Here is a 14,643-nt window from a genome sequence, read left to right as displayed (position 1 = left end):
TGTCATCTCATGAATCCACAAACAGCCGTTTTTCCATCTATTCCACAGCTTCCTCGCTCACTATGGATGTCATTTTAGCACTTTTCGGAGCAGCTACACGTACGGATCAAAGAATTTCCTTTTTCTTTAAGTACCGCATAGTTGATTGAGTAAGATTGAACTCATGGCCAAGAGCACTACAGCTCATGCCTGAACGAAGCTTATCTAACACACGTATTTTTCTCCATAAGGTACATCAGCCTTCTTGTGCTTATGAACATTAGGCAGCACCCCAGCACTATGCTCAGGGTCGTTTTAAACAGCGAAATCTCTAACAGAGAGCCCAAAGATGAAAAACCGCGGCAAGAAATAGACCGCGAATACGACACTTATTTACACTTCTAGAGCTGAAGTAATATAGTGGATCATGTGCTTCCAATCTCGACGATCCACCACTGGTTAACTCAAAATTTTCTCTCTCTGCGCATGTCCGCAAATAAACCCAGAAAGCACCGAAATTTTTGATTTTGGGGGTGACAGTAAATTTTCACAAGTAAGCGAGTTCAAAAACGTCAACTACTAAACAAAGGTCGGCCGTCTTTCCACAGGCAAACAAATTTTGCTTCAAGGATACAGCCTCTCAGGCGAAGCGGCGGAGCGCTGAAGACTACTCGTCCCAGCATGCCTCGCCACAGCAGCGAGCCCGCGTCTGCAAGCCCGAGCCTCTGGCCCGGAAGTGTCGCATTGGGTGCGCGTAGCAGGCGTTGCGCATGCTCCACGCTGCGGGGGTCCGCCCCAGCCACTGCCTCCTGTCTCGCACCACTACTCTCTATCCCTAGAGCTTTGCCGTTGGGCACAGCTGCTTCGCCCCTGTAGACCCTGCGCGGTAGCGACATGGAGGAATTCGACTCTGAAGACTTCTCCACCTCCGAGGAGGACGAGGACTACGTGCCCTCGGGTGAGCGACTCCGCCTGAGGCGAGAGGCGACTCGCCCCGCCCAGCGGCTCACGTGAGGCGCGCTTTGCCCGTTGTGCGTGGGCCCGGTGGCCGGGCAGCGCTCGCCTCAGGCGGCCCCGCCCCGCGCCCTCGCCTGCCGGCCGGCTCTGCACAACCCGCGTGGCCCTGGTTGCGTCCGCCGAGCGTTTTGCGCAGCGGCTCCTGGTGGCCTGGATTGGACCGCCGCCCCACCTCGGAGGGCGGGAACCTGCAAGTGAACTCAGACGCTGCGGGTCGTTGGGCATCGCGTTTTCTCACCCACCCTGAACTCTTCTGAAAGGCAGACCTTGCGTCCCCAGGGAATTGCTAACTGGCATGTCCCACATATAAGCTTTTCACTTTCTGTCCTCAGAAGTGATCTGATTGTTTAAAAGTTAACATAATGATGCCCTTTACTTCTTAGCAAAGATTGCACTCATTGCTGTCTTTTCAGACCTTAGTTGTAAAGTTTTTGTGTAAACCCGGGCTAAAATGTCACCCAGACCTAACCCGTCCGCCATCCTGCGCTTTCCACAGGCTCCCCCATCTCATTAGATGTATCTGCTGGTACAATCGCTCAGGTAAAAGCAAAACCGAAAAACCCGTCGGAGTTGACCTTATTCTCACTCTTTTGATCCAGATAATCATTCAGTTCTGTTTGAGTCCACGTGGAAGGTTCGTTTCTAACACTCCCTCAGTAATCTCGCTCTTACTGAGCTTCCATTATCACTAAGACTCTCCATAGCTTCCCAACTGGGTTACCAGGTTCCGTTCTTATCCACCAACATTGGTCTTATGATATTGGCCAGTGTGATAATTTGAAAACTAGTTTTCATATTAATCAAAAGCACCGTGTTAGTCGCTCAGTCGTGTCTGCTTCTTTGCGATCCCATGGATTTTAGCCCACCAGGCTCCTCTGTCCTTGGAATTCCCCAGACAAGAATACCGAATTAGGTTGCCATTCCCTTCCCCAGGAGATCAAACCCGGGTCTCCTGCTTTGCAGGCAGATTCTTTACAGTCTCAACCCCGATGAAGCCAAACAGATGGCATGGGTATGCTTAAAAATAGTCAAGTATTAATGAAATACTTTGAATCTGAACCTTTTCCATCACCTATTATCCCTGTCAGTTCTCTCTAGAAGAGACTGCTTTCTTTTAAAATTTGGTATTTGCATTGTTTGTTGACTTAACTGATCCATGTTAGGTCTTCTTTTAATACCCTTTTGAGTCTCTCCTCACTGCCAAAACAGACTTTTTCAACTTCAGACCCTTCCCAAATCCCCAGCCTGCCAATGTTCCTATGTCTAATTTGGATTAGACTGGTATTGATTCCTTTTTTGTAATGACTTTGTGGACACCAGGTTCTTGGCTGAGTCATGTTGTATATAGTTATTGCTTTTCTTGAACTAGATTTCTTTGGAGTGAATAATTGCCATTTTGTTGTTGTTTAGTCATCTGTGTACTTAATACTGATTTGATCCTAAACTCTTAAAATTGTCTAAATCATCTTTCAAGACATTTTTATATATTAAATAATCATTCACTTTTTTGAAGTCCCTCTCTGTCTTCTGACCTGCTCGGATTTGACTTGGCTTTACCATTTTTACACTTAAAATCTTCCATCCTGACCACCACTCTGGATGTTCCTTTTGTCTCCCTTTTCTTTTGGATTCTTTGTTTCTTGGGTCCCGTGATGTCTTCATTCTTGGTGTGTTCCACCAAAATGAGAGTAAATCCTCAAATAGCTTATTGAAGAAAGATGGATGATAGAAACTTTTTTTGTGTGAGACCATGACTATCTAAAAATAAGTAGGTGGCCCTCAGGCATGATTAATAGTTTGGTATGGAGCTCTGTATTCTACAGTAGTTTTCTATCTGAATTTTGAAGGCATTTCTCCATTATTTTAAGAAGTCTCTTGTTGCTAGTTTTTACTCATTTCCATAAAATTTGTTTGTCTCTGGAAGCTCATAGAATCTTTGTTCCTGATATTTTCTGATACTTCACAGTGATATACTGTACCTTAGTATGAGTCTGTTTTCATCCATTGGTCTTGGCCTTATGGAACTTTTTAAATTTGGGAAGGGGACCGTTTTCTCCATTTTATTTTTTTGGAATCATTGTATATTTACTCTTATGTTGGGCTTCCTTGGTGGCTCAGCTGGTAAAGAATCCACCTGCAACGTGGGAGACCTGGGTTCAGTCCCTGGGATGGGAAGGTCACCTGGAGAAGGGAAAGGCTACCCACTCCAGTATTGTGGCCTGGAGAATTCCATGGACTGTATAGTCCATGGGGTCGCAAAGAGTTGGACATGACTGAAGCGACTTAGCAGCAGCAGCAGCAGCAGCAGCAGCAGAGCAACTTTGACTTTTCACTCTTATGTTGACTGGAACTCTCTTTTCTTCCATTTTGATCCTCTATTTTCTAACTCTGATTTTTTTTTCTTTATGTGAATATTTCAGTATTTTAACATCCTCCTCTTCTGTTGAGTATTTTCTCTTTCCATATTTTTTTCTATGTTTTATGGCTTTTATTAACACAAATACAATGTGTACACAAGCCGTCTGTGTGTTTTCTTTTCTGTATGGCCTGGCATTGGTGACTTGGATGGCCCTCTTTCCACCATGACACTGGCTTTCTTGTAGATGTTGGGTGCAATCTCAGCACAGTAAGATTTGTTGCACATCAGCAGTACTTCAAGCTCTTTGACATTGTAGACCAGGAACTTCCGAAGCCATGGTGCGGCATGTGCTTTATTTTCTTGTTGTTCTCATCACCAGTATTGGGCATTAAGATGTGACCCTTGAATATTTTTAATTTTTAATAACTCTCTTTGTTGTTCAAAAACTTTTAAATAGCATCATGTTCTTGTTTTGTGAGTGCAAGTATCTTATTACTATATGGATATTAATTATAAAAGTTTTTTTCCCTAGTTTTGTTTCCTCTGAATTCCTTTCTGTTTTAGTCTTGCCTTGATATTAGAGACTTTCCTCAGTTGTTTGGCGGTCCTAGTTCACTGTACATTAAACCTTTAATAATTAAGTGGATCTGGAGGAATGTTCAGAATACCACTCTTTGTAATGGCCCCAAACCAAATATCCATCGATACAGGAATGGGTAAATAACTTGTGGTATAGTCATATAATGAAATAATATTTAGGGATGACAATGAATAAGCTATACCTCCATACAAAGTGAAATAAAAGAGTTAGTTGCTCAGTCGTGTCTGACTCTTTGCGACCCCATGTACTGTAGCCTCCGTCCTTGGAATTCTCCAGGCAAGGTGACTTACAAATAAAATGTTGAGTGAAAGAAGCAGGATGCAAGAGTTCATATTGTAGGCGTCTGCTTAAGGCTCAAAAACAGATAAAACTAATCTGTTTCATTAGAGTCAGGATAATGGTTCTTTGGGGGATGTGGCTGGTAGCTAGTGATTGCAGTAGGGCACAAGGGACTTCTGCAAAGCTGTTCATGTTCTGCTTCTTCAGTTGGGTCTAGTTAAACAGGAGTGTTCAGTTTGCATAATTTCAGTGACCTGTGCATTAGCTTGTGTGCTTTTTGGTATGTTACACTTGCAGTAAAGCTTATGTGAAATAAAAAAGAAAAAAATTGATTGAATCTCTTTGTGTACAGGATTTGTTGACTGGTACCCACAGAAAGTGATCAGACTAGTCATCCAAGGAGCACTTTTGTTGGGGACCCTGAATGTCAGTGTCTGAAGATGGGAAATTGACATATTTGTTTTTTCTGTCTAACCTGAAGTTTTTAAGCCTCTTTCTAAACCTCTGTTATTGATAAGAGAAGATACTTTTGGTTACTTTTGAAAGATATCCATGATGAGGTAAAAACATCAATTTCTTCTTTGAAAAGTGACAGTAGTAGACTTGGAATTTCTGTTCATTCAGCATATGGTTGTAAAGACATGCTGATCCATGTCCTCATGGTGGGTGGAGCATAGCAGAAATTGCAAATATAAGTAGAGTGAGTTAATGGACTCTCCTGGAGGCCTGGAGTAGGCGAACTTATCCTAGTCTTCAGGAACAGGGAGGACAGCTCTCAGAAAATATTTTAGTCTGGTGAAGAACAAAGGAAAGTACTAGTTTTTCATAATGAAAATGTGCCATCTTCATGTGAAAACCTTTATTCCTGTCTGTCTGACCACCGTGTTATGTTATTTCAGGTGGAGAGTATAGTGAAGATGATATAAATGAATTAGTGAAGGAAGATGAAGTGGATGGTGAAGAGGAGACACAGAAAACCAAAGGGACAAAAAGAAAGGCTGAGAGCGTTTTGGCCAGGTGATGCTGCCCTCAAGGCCCTTAGAAGTCAGGGGCTGTGACACAGCCATCCAGATTGCTGGCATTGGTCTGATGACAGATTTCTTGCTGCCAGTCTCGAACCTTTTTCTCATTGAGGGAAATATTTAGTGACCTTTTAGGATTAAATTCTTATTCTCTGGTAAGCTTTAATAATTTTTGAACTTTAATTTAAAAAAATCAATAGGTCATATGTGCACCTGATTTAAAATGCAAAACTGGGGTATCCCCTGGTGGTCCAGGGGTTAGGACCCTATGCATCCAGTGCCAGGGCCTGATTCAGTCCCTGGTTGGGGAACTAAGACTCTACAAGCTATTGGTTTGCCAGAAAGAGAAAAGAAAAGCTCAATTACTAGAAAAAATACGTATCCCATTCCTATTTCTTGTTGCTTTGTCTCAGAAGAATTACATTGCCAGAAATAATTCTCTGTCCGTGCCATGTTCAGTCGCTAAGTCATGTCCAACTCCTCGCAACCCCATGGACTGTAATCTGCTAGGCTCTTCTGTCTGTGGAATTTTCCAGGCAAAAATACTGGAGTGGGTTTGCCATTTCCTCCTCCAGGGGAATCTTTATTGACCCAGGGATTGCATTCCAGTCTCCTGTGTCTCCTGCACTGGCAGGCGATTCTTTACCACTGAGCCACCTGGGAAGTCCCTCATTCTGTGTATATATATATAAGTGTGTATTTTGTATTTCCTACTTTAAAAATTTTTTTTGCCACACAGCTTGTGGGATCTTAGTTCCCTGACCAGGGATTGGATTCATGCTCTCTGCAGTAGAAGCGGGGAGTCCTAACAGTGAACCAGTAGAGAATACCCTGTACCTCCTACTCTAAAAAAAAGTATGAATAGTAGCGTAGTCTGCGTATCTTTTTTCACTTTCCTTATTTCACACCTTGGCGATGATGCTACAGCAGTACATTTAGCTGTACCTTTTTCTTTTTGGTAACTGCATTGTGTTACATTTTATGGATAGACTCTACTCTGTTTAAACATTCCTTGAGAGACCTTTAGATTGTCCTTATCTTTACTACAGCAAATAAGACTACAATGAATATTCTTTGTCTTTGTACCCTTGTATATTTATAAATCAGATCATGGAGAAGTAGAATTGTTTGACCCAGGGTTATATGTAGTAAAATATATATATATATTGGTATAGGCAAATTACCTTCTCTAAGCCTGGTACTAAATTGCACTCCCAACAAAAAAGTATGAAAGTTCTCACAAGTTACTTAACTCAGATAAGGGAGTCGTTCAATAGAAGTCTTTTATTCTTTTTGATTGGTGTTTCTGTCTTCCTGGGCATTGAAGCAAAAAGCAGATTGTAGAAGAATTTTGAGTATTAGATGATTCACTTGAAGTCAGAATAGTCTTAGGAAACAATTTGCTCTTTTAAGTCTTGGCTCAATTCTTTTGTCCTTGAGTTTTTCTGTATTCCAGCTTTCCTGTCTTCAGAAAGTTGGAAGAAACATGGATTCTCTACTCCCCGTTCCCTCAGAATTCTAGAAAGAAACAATGTGACTAAATCTGAGGCTCTCTTCAATATCTGTTCTCCAAATGGAGTGACTTTTAAAAGTATCTGGCATATATATATTCTTAGAGCCCTCTTTTTGATTGAGGTGATTTTCGGTGTTTTCTTGGTGAGAATAGCTAGTCCTAATTCAGAAGTAGAAGAGTAGATTTTAATTCTAAGTGTTTTTGGTAAATGGTAACTCTGAGAGCCCAGTTCTTTTTTTCTTCCACAAAATCTCAGCTTAACCTCTCCCACTCACCATGTCACACTGTGAGGTAAGTAGTCCTTTAAATCAGTCGTCCCTATTTAAAAGTTTTCTGAAGTTTCCAACATGTTTGGAATTTAGGAAAGAATAACTGAAATTATTTTGCCTGTTTGTCTTATCTTTCTTCTTCCTTCTTACTGTTGGTGACTAGGAAGAGAAAACAAGGTGGCCTCTCACTAGAAGAGGATGAAGAGGATGCCAACGAGGAATCCGGAGGAAGTAGTAGTGAGGAGGAAGATGCAGCAACAGAGCAGCAAAAAGGTGTTGAGTCAGAGGATGCCAGGAAAAAGAAGGAGGATGAACTGTGGGCCAGCTTCCTGAATGATGTAGGCCCGAAATCAAAAGTGCCCCCAAGTACACACGTTAAAGTAAGTTAACTGGTGAATAGGATGACTGCTTCTTGGAAATTTCCCAGAAAATTTACAAACCGAGATTTGAGACTTACAGCAGAAATCTGATTAGCTGCTTTTTAATAGTAACTCTACTAAGTGAAAAGCAAAGCATTCCCTGTGGGAGAAAACATAAGCTTTTCTAATCATATCAATTCAGTGAGTATTTAAGTGTTTAGAGATGAAACACGTGTTGAGACTATCCGGGAACAATATATTTGGGTGGATCTTTTAGTTTTCATCCTAATGTGAAATTTATTACACTTCTTTTTTCATAGACAGGAGAGGAGACTGAAGAGACAAGTTCAAGTCATTTGGTCAAAGCAGAAAGGCTAGAGAAACCTAAAGAAACAGAAAAAGTTAAAATTACAAAGGTGTTTGATTTTGCTGGTGAAGAAGTCAGGTAAGATGACATTCACAAACTTCAAACTTAGTTCTTTTTTTTTTTTTTCCCCCAAAATTAGTTCTTTTTAAAAGAAACATTTTTCTTTTAATGTATATTCTATGTATTTTTTGCCGCGCTGGGTCTTCGTTGCTGCGTATGAGCTTTCTCTCTGCGGTGCTCGGGCTTCTCACTGTGGCGGTTGTGCAGCGTGGGCTCTAGGTGCGGGCTCATTGGTTGTGATGCACAGGCTTAGCTGCCCCTAGGCATGTGGAATCCTTCTAGATCAGGGATCAGACCGGTGTCCCTTGCATTGCACGGTGATTCTCAACCTCGGGACTACCAGGGAGGCAAGCCCCTAAAAAGGAACATCTTTCTAAATGATGTTAGACATCTGTCCTCTTTCCAACCTATCTTAATATTTTGGATGAGTTATATTTGAACTCAAGGAAAACAGTGGCTCCATTAATCATCAGGGAGCAGGAGAATGTCCTTTCATGTGTGGTAATGTAGTTTTGGGGCAGCATGCAGTGGTTGGCTGAACAGAAGCAACCAACTGTGAGCGCTAACTGTTTGCTTCCACTTACTCACCGCCGTACTTTGCGTCTGGGCTCTTTCTCCCTTCAGTACTTTCCCTGACTTTGAAGTATAAGCCCCAATAAAACGTTTGAAATCCGCTGACAGTTTAAAGTACTAGGAGAGAAGTTTGATTCTGATGCTGTTTCCTCATCTCTATTATTTTTTTCAATTGATTCATAGATTTGTTACTAGTTTAGCAAAACAGTACAGGCTTAATACTTGGGTTGTTTTGGATGAGAGCCACATGCCTAGAATTTTCCTCTTTCCCATTTTTAAAAAATTTAATATGAAAACAGTGGATTTGTAATTTAGAGCTGCTGCTGCTGCTGCTGCTGCTGCTGCTGCTGCTGCTGCTAAGTCGCGTCAGTCGTGTCCGACTCTGTGCAACCCCATAGACGGCAGCCCACCAGGCTTCCCCGTCCCTGGGATTCTCCAGGCAAGAGCACCGGAGTGGGTTGCCGTTTCCTTCTCCAATGCATGAAAGTGAAAAGTGAAAGGGAAGTCGCTCAGTCGTGTCCGACTCTTAGCGATCCCATGGACTGCAGCCCACCAGGCTCCTCCGTCCATGGGATTTTGCAGGCAAGAGTACTGGAGTGGGGTGCCATTTCCTTCTTCAATGCATGAAAGTGAAAAGTGAAAGTGAAGTCGTTCAGTCGTGTCCTACTCTAGCGACCCCATGGACTGCAGCCTACCAGGCTCCTCTGTATGTGGGATTTTCCAGGCAAAAGTACTGGAGTGGGGTGCCATTGCCTTCTCCGAATTTAGAGCTAGAGGAAAACAAATGAATTGCCTGCCAATCAGTAATGTTATTTTCCTTAAAGTTGATGTTCTTAAAAACAAATAATATCTAATTTCCAACAGTTGTTTCATTTAATGAAAATATATCTTGGAAAAAGTTTTGGCATTGTTTTATAAATGATGTGAAGGAAAACTTTTATTATTTTTTTGTTGATGGTGGTTGTGGCTATTTTTTTAATTGGAATACAGTTGATTTACAATGTTGTGTTACTTTCTGCTATGAATTAAGTTACACATATGTATATTTCCTGGAGAAGGGCAAGGCAACCCACTCCATTATTTTGGCCTGGAGAATCCCATGGACCAGATGATCCTGGCAGGCTACAGTCCATGGGGTCACAAAGAGTCGAATACGACTGAAGCGACTTGAGTACTCAGCACACGTACATAGATATTTTCACTCTTTTTGTGTTATTTTTTATTTTTTTTCCTCCTTTTTTCTTCTCAAAAAATTTACACTTACAAAAGTGTTCTAAGAATAGTATTACAATGAACATCCATATGCCTGTCATACTGATTCACCACCTGTAAATGTTTTGCCTCTTTCTCCACCATCTGTATCTGTATTTCTCTCTTTTTATTTTGGCTGAACCTTTTAAGAATTGTAGGTCTCATGACACTTCACTCTTAAATACTTCATTCCTGTTTCCTGAGAACAAAGATATTTTCCATGGTGACTCAGTGTAACTCTCACATCCAGTAGATTTCACATTAATACAGATTATTCTCTCAACTCACTCTAGTGAAGGATCCTGATTTTAAATATTCAGCCTGTTGCAAACCAGTACTTTCCTAAAACACAAAAAAGGAATTATTAGAAAAGTATGTTAAAAAGATACAAAATGCAAGCTCACACTTTTAACAATGAGATTTAACATGCAGATATAAAGTTACATTTCAGTATATACAATCAAAATGAACATAAATAAGAAAAGGAAAAGAGTTATACAACTGTACTCTTTTTTTTTTTTCCCTTGGCTGTACCCCCAAAAAACTTGTGAGATCTCAGTTCCTGGACAAGGGGTTGAAACCCCGACCTCAGTGCCAAAAGTGCTGAGTCCTAACCGCTGGACCCCCAGGGAATTCCCAGTAACTCTACATATTGGTCATTGAAAATGTGAGTGTAAGTGATTGATGAAAGGAATCCACTTTAATTATATAATTGAAACAAGAAACTAAGAGTAGAGTATCAGTTCTTAATACTTAACATCTAGACACATACTTTGAAAAAGTACTGTTTATATTAATTTTTGCAGTTTTTAATGTGTCAGAATAGCTTATTTCTCGTTAATTATCTAGTCTAAGTGGGATTGGTGACAGCCCTACTCCTAGAGGATAATGTATTTGTAAATTACTGTTTCTGTGTTGGTGTTCTTCCTTGTCTTCTTTTTAATTTTTTAAAAAATAATATTCATCATAAAGAAATCCATCTCAAAAGGCTGTATTGTATCTTTTAAATTTATTATTTTTTTAATTTAATTTAATTTTTTAACTTTACAATATTGTATTGGTTACATTTATTTTTCTAATAATTTCTTTTGATTGTGTTTTACAATAATACTGTTCTGCAACAGGTTGAAAATTTTATGTCAAAGTCCTTCACTGCAGATAGTTTAAATAATAATCTGCAATAATGTAAAGTTAATGGAGATGGACGTGTGGATTTTAAGGCAGTCTCATTAAGTTCAGGATTTTCATTTTTCCTTTTTTCAAATGAAGTCATTAATAACTTTTTTCTTGCAGTTTTATTGAGGAAATAATTGATATACAGCACTATATAAGTTTAAGGCATAGAGAGTAATGATTTGATTTAGTAATCATGAAATGATTAGTAATAACTGTGTTTTCCGATTTCATCTTCCATGCTTCATCAGTAGTCAGTTCCAGTCATTTATCCTGTCAAGTTATAATTAAATTTTTTAATAATTAAATTTAAGTTATATTTCAGTGGGAAAAAGGAATTCTGGATGCATGAATTCTCTATGTGTGGATTTCTTTTTTATGGAAAGTACAATTCAAAATATTCTATCAAACATGTTAATTTGTAGGGACTGTTCTTCAGGCTTTTATTTTTCACTTTTGCTCTTATTATTTATTTGCTTCTGAAAAATATGTTCAGTCTCATCCCTGTATGAAAGTACTAAGATTGTTGAAAACACCAAACTGAGAATTCCCTAATGATCAAATGATTAGGACTCTGTGTTTTCATGGCTGAGGGCCCAGGTTCAATTCCTGGTCAAGAAACTTAAGATCCTTCAAGGTTCCTTCCACAACCCCCCAACCCTCAAAAAAAAACAAAACAAAGCCTAAAAAAACCAAAGCAGACAGATAAGCATGTTTTACTATTTAATTGAGATCTTTAGAACTGGGGACCATATGTTTATTGTTTCTCTTTTAGAAGCACTAAATTTTTTCTGTAGTTCATTCTTACGGCACTTTCTTCATAACCGTTGTACCTCAGCATATATAATATATCCACATTTATGATCAGCTTTCAGTTTATCAAATATAGTCTTTTAAATTTAATGCATTAGCTTTACATGATTCACGGGTTTTCCTACTGTGCTCAGAATAGTGGGTTTTTTTGTTTTGTATTAAGATTTTTCTCAGCGAAGGAAGCAGTGTGTTGATTTATGTTCTAGCACAGTCCCCTTAATCTAAACTGTTTCCCTGTCCTGCAGCTGTGTCATTGGAACTTATTCTTGCAAACACTTACACTTCGAATCTCATCTGTTGTCATGTGATCCTACTTTTATTATACAGATCACTGTCAGTTAATGTTTGTTAACAAGAAACTGATTTTAAAAAAAGACTTTTTAATATCACCCTCATGTTTAAATCACAAATATTAAAATAATTTTCATATCAGCAGTAATTTGTCATTCTTCAAATTGCATTGAAGAAACACTTTGCTAACTTTGTCATAGTTTATCATGAGCTAGATCCCAAATACCTCAAGCCATGGTGTCATTGGAAAGTTAAACTGAACTACCTTCTTTGTCACGGATTCACCAAGATTTCCAAGCAAACATCATTGATATGGTCTTTTACTAATGTCCTGGAAATGGTTTATTCTGTTTAGTTTAGCAACAGAAAGTACTTCTTTCCCTTTTGGCCACAATGCTAATGAATGGAATTTTGTATCTGTTTCTATTGACTTTTGAATTTAGTAGTGTTTCTTCCAAATAATTCTTTTGATTTTGAGTTTATTTCTTCATGTTTTATATGTAAATGCTGCTTGCTTTACTAGCTAAAACATGTCTGCAAAGAACTCACCGTGGTTTTAGCTCTGTATGATCAAAAACCAAGCCCAGTGTGTGAGGGCTCATGGAGTAAAATCAGCTTCCCCTCAGTTGCCCTTCATTTCTTTGAAGTCACTTCTGTTATCATCACGTGGTTTATTACTTCTGCTGCATCCAGAAAAGATATTAAAAAAAAAAGTTGTTTTTTTTTTACAGAGACATACAGTGTGGGGATTTTTTTGCCATCAGCAAATTAGGATTAAAAAATAATAACAGTTTTACTTTCTTAGTTATTAAAAAATGAATTTTAAAGTCACATGATTAAAAATTAAAATGATTATAAAAATAACAATTTGTAAAGAGAAATGCTTACATTTTATCACATTTTGGGGTTTTAATTGGGAAAATAACCCTAAACTTTCTCACTGTAGTATGGTCTAACTGCACATGACTAATACAGTAATATCACATGTGAGTACTTTGCAATAATTGGTATATGTTCTGTTTAAGGCTGTGAGTTCATCATTCATATCTTGAGTATTGTGACACCATCAAATTTCTAGGCGACTTTTTAAATACTCAAAATTTTTGTACCTATCTTTTGTTAGGTAGTTTGCAGCTCACGTTTTTGGTAGCTGTATGTACAATTCTAGTCAGATCTTTGTATAGTTATTCCAAATGTTCTTAATACCTGTATTTCTTGCCCAGTCCCAAATCCAGTCCAGGATTACCCTCTGCATTTAGTGTTAAGAGCCCATCTGTGTGGCAGGATGTCTCTCAGTTTCGGTGGGTGCATTGTTACCGCATGGTTAGCTTCATGTTAATCACTTTAGACAAAAATACTACACTGATGATGGTTTATCCTCCTCAGCGCATCATATCATTACCACCCAGCACTGGTGCTGATGAGTTAGACCGCTTAGGTGATATCTGTAGGGATTCTCCATTACAGAGATAGTCTTTTGCCTCATAATCCTTTTTGAAAGTGAAAGTGAAGTCGCTCAGTCACGTCCGACTCTTTGCGACCCTGTGGAACTGTAGCCCACCAGGCTCCTCCGTCCATGGGATTCTCCGGACAAGAATACTGGAGTGGGTTGCCATTTCCTTCTCCAGGGGATCTTCCCGACCCAGGGATCGAACCTAGGTCTCCCACATTGCAGGCAGACGCTTTAACCTCTGAGCCACCAGGGAAGCCATAATCCTTTTTGGGATCCATTAAATAAATCTTGATGTGAATTAAGAATGTATTTTGCTGCCAGAAATCCACTGGGAACTATTGAGTTGTCCAGCAGAGGGTAGTAGAACACTGATGGTGAGCCTCTAAAGTTTGGAAGTCCTACAAAAAATACAGAAAATTTAATATATCATTAGGAATATAGGTTTTAAATTTTTGGAAATCTTTCTTGGCTTGCATTGTTTCCCACATGTCATACAGGATATCTGAGAAAGATTTATTATAACTCTACCATTGACTTGACAGAGTAAGAAAAGCTGGTGAATAACTGTTGTTATGAAAAATCATTAAATTTCCTAATCAAATTAAATTTTGTGGATTTATTAATACTTATAAATATAGTTGACACAAATTTTCTTAAAAAAATTTTTTTTCCCCTATTTCATTTTTTAAGCAAATGCATCATGATTTTAAATACTGGATGAGTATCCAGGGAGCCTGCTGTTTCTGTCATTTATCAGAAGAGGGCAGCCCAGTGTTTATCAAAGAAACAAATATGAATAAGGAAACAGTTTTTTTTCCCAATAAATATACATACTCACATATATATATTTTATATTAAAGGTAGTATATATGCTTATTTGTTTAAACATATATATTGCAGAGACATATAACATGCTAAGGGAAAGTTCTCTGGAATTTTTTCCTCCTAAACAAAAATTCTGATAATAATTGGCATGTTGGCAGCATTTTTTTAAACTTAAAGTATTTATAGTTAAATAGAACATTATGTAAGAATTTGGAGGGCCTGAATTTTAATTGATGCAAACTTGGTAAATGGATTTGAGCATATCTTTTAATCTCCTGATGTCATTATTCTGCTCTTTCTGTCTTTGTATCAATTAAGAGCATTACTACATCTTAGAAAAATGTGAGAAAGAGCTATAATGACTGGGAAGAATTTATAAGTATAGGCATAAGGTAGTGTTAGCAAAGATTAGTGTTTAGTTTTTTCCTAATATGTTTTA

General features: G+C 38.8%; 1 protein-coding gene across 4 annotated transcripts in view; it reads left to right on the top strand.

The window, feature by feature from the left end:
- The first annotated feature begins 733 nt into the window (after nucleotides 1-733).
- The window catches only part of LOC147352931 (heterochromatin-stabilizing protein CFDP1), a 107,219-nt gene continuing 93,309 nt past the window's right edge, over nucleotides 734-14,643 (top strand). For all 4 annotated transcript variants that reach the window (XR_015145245.1, XM_086349922.1, XM_086349923.1 and 1 more), the window contains exons 1-4: nucleotides 734-937; nucleotides 5,135-5,252; nucleotides 7,203-7,419; nucleotides 7,719-7,843. Coding sequence is in view for 3 of the 4 variants with exons in the window: in XM_086349922.1 (XP_086206048.1) it covers nucleotides 874-937; nucleotides 5,135-5,252; nucleotides 7,203-7,419; nucleotides 7,719-7,843 (524 nt within the window). In the remaining variant the exon portion in view is untranslated. The remainder of the gene's footprint in view (nucleotides 938-5,134; nucleotides 5,253-7,202; nucleotides 7,420-7,718; nucleotides 7,844-14,643) is intronic.

Source organism: Bos grunniens, chromosome 18, assembly GCF_055505025.1.
Source record: "Bos grunniens cultivar Pamir isolate PY7600 chromosome 18, Bosgru_T2T1.0, whole genome shotgun sequence".
Classification (NCBI taxonomy): Eukaryota; Metazoa; Chordata; class Mammalia; order Artiodactyla; family Bovidae; genus Bos; species Bos grunniens.
The sequence above is the reverse complement of the archived record's forward strand: the minus strand, read 5'-3'. Positions and strand labels throughout refer to the sequence as shown.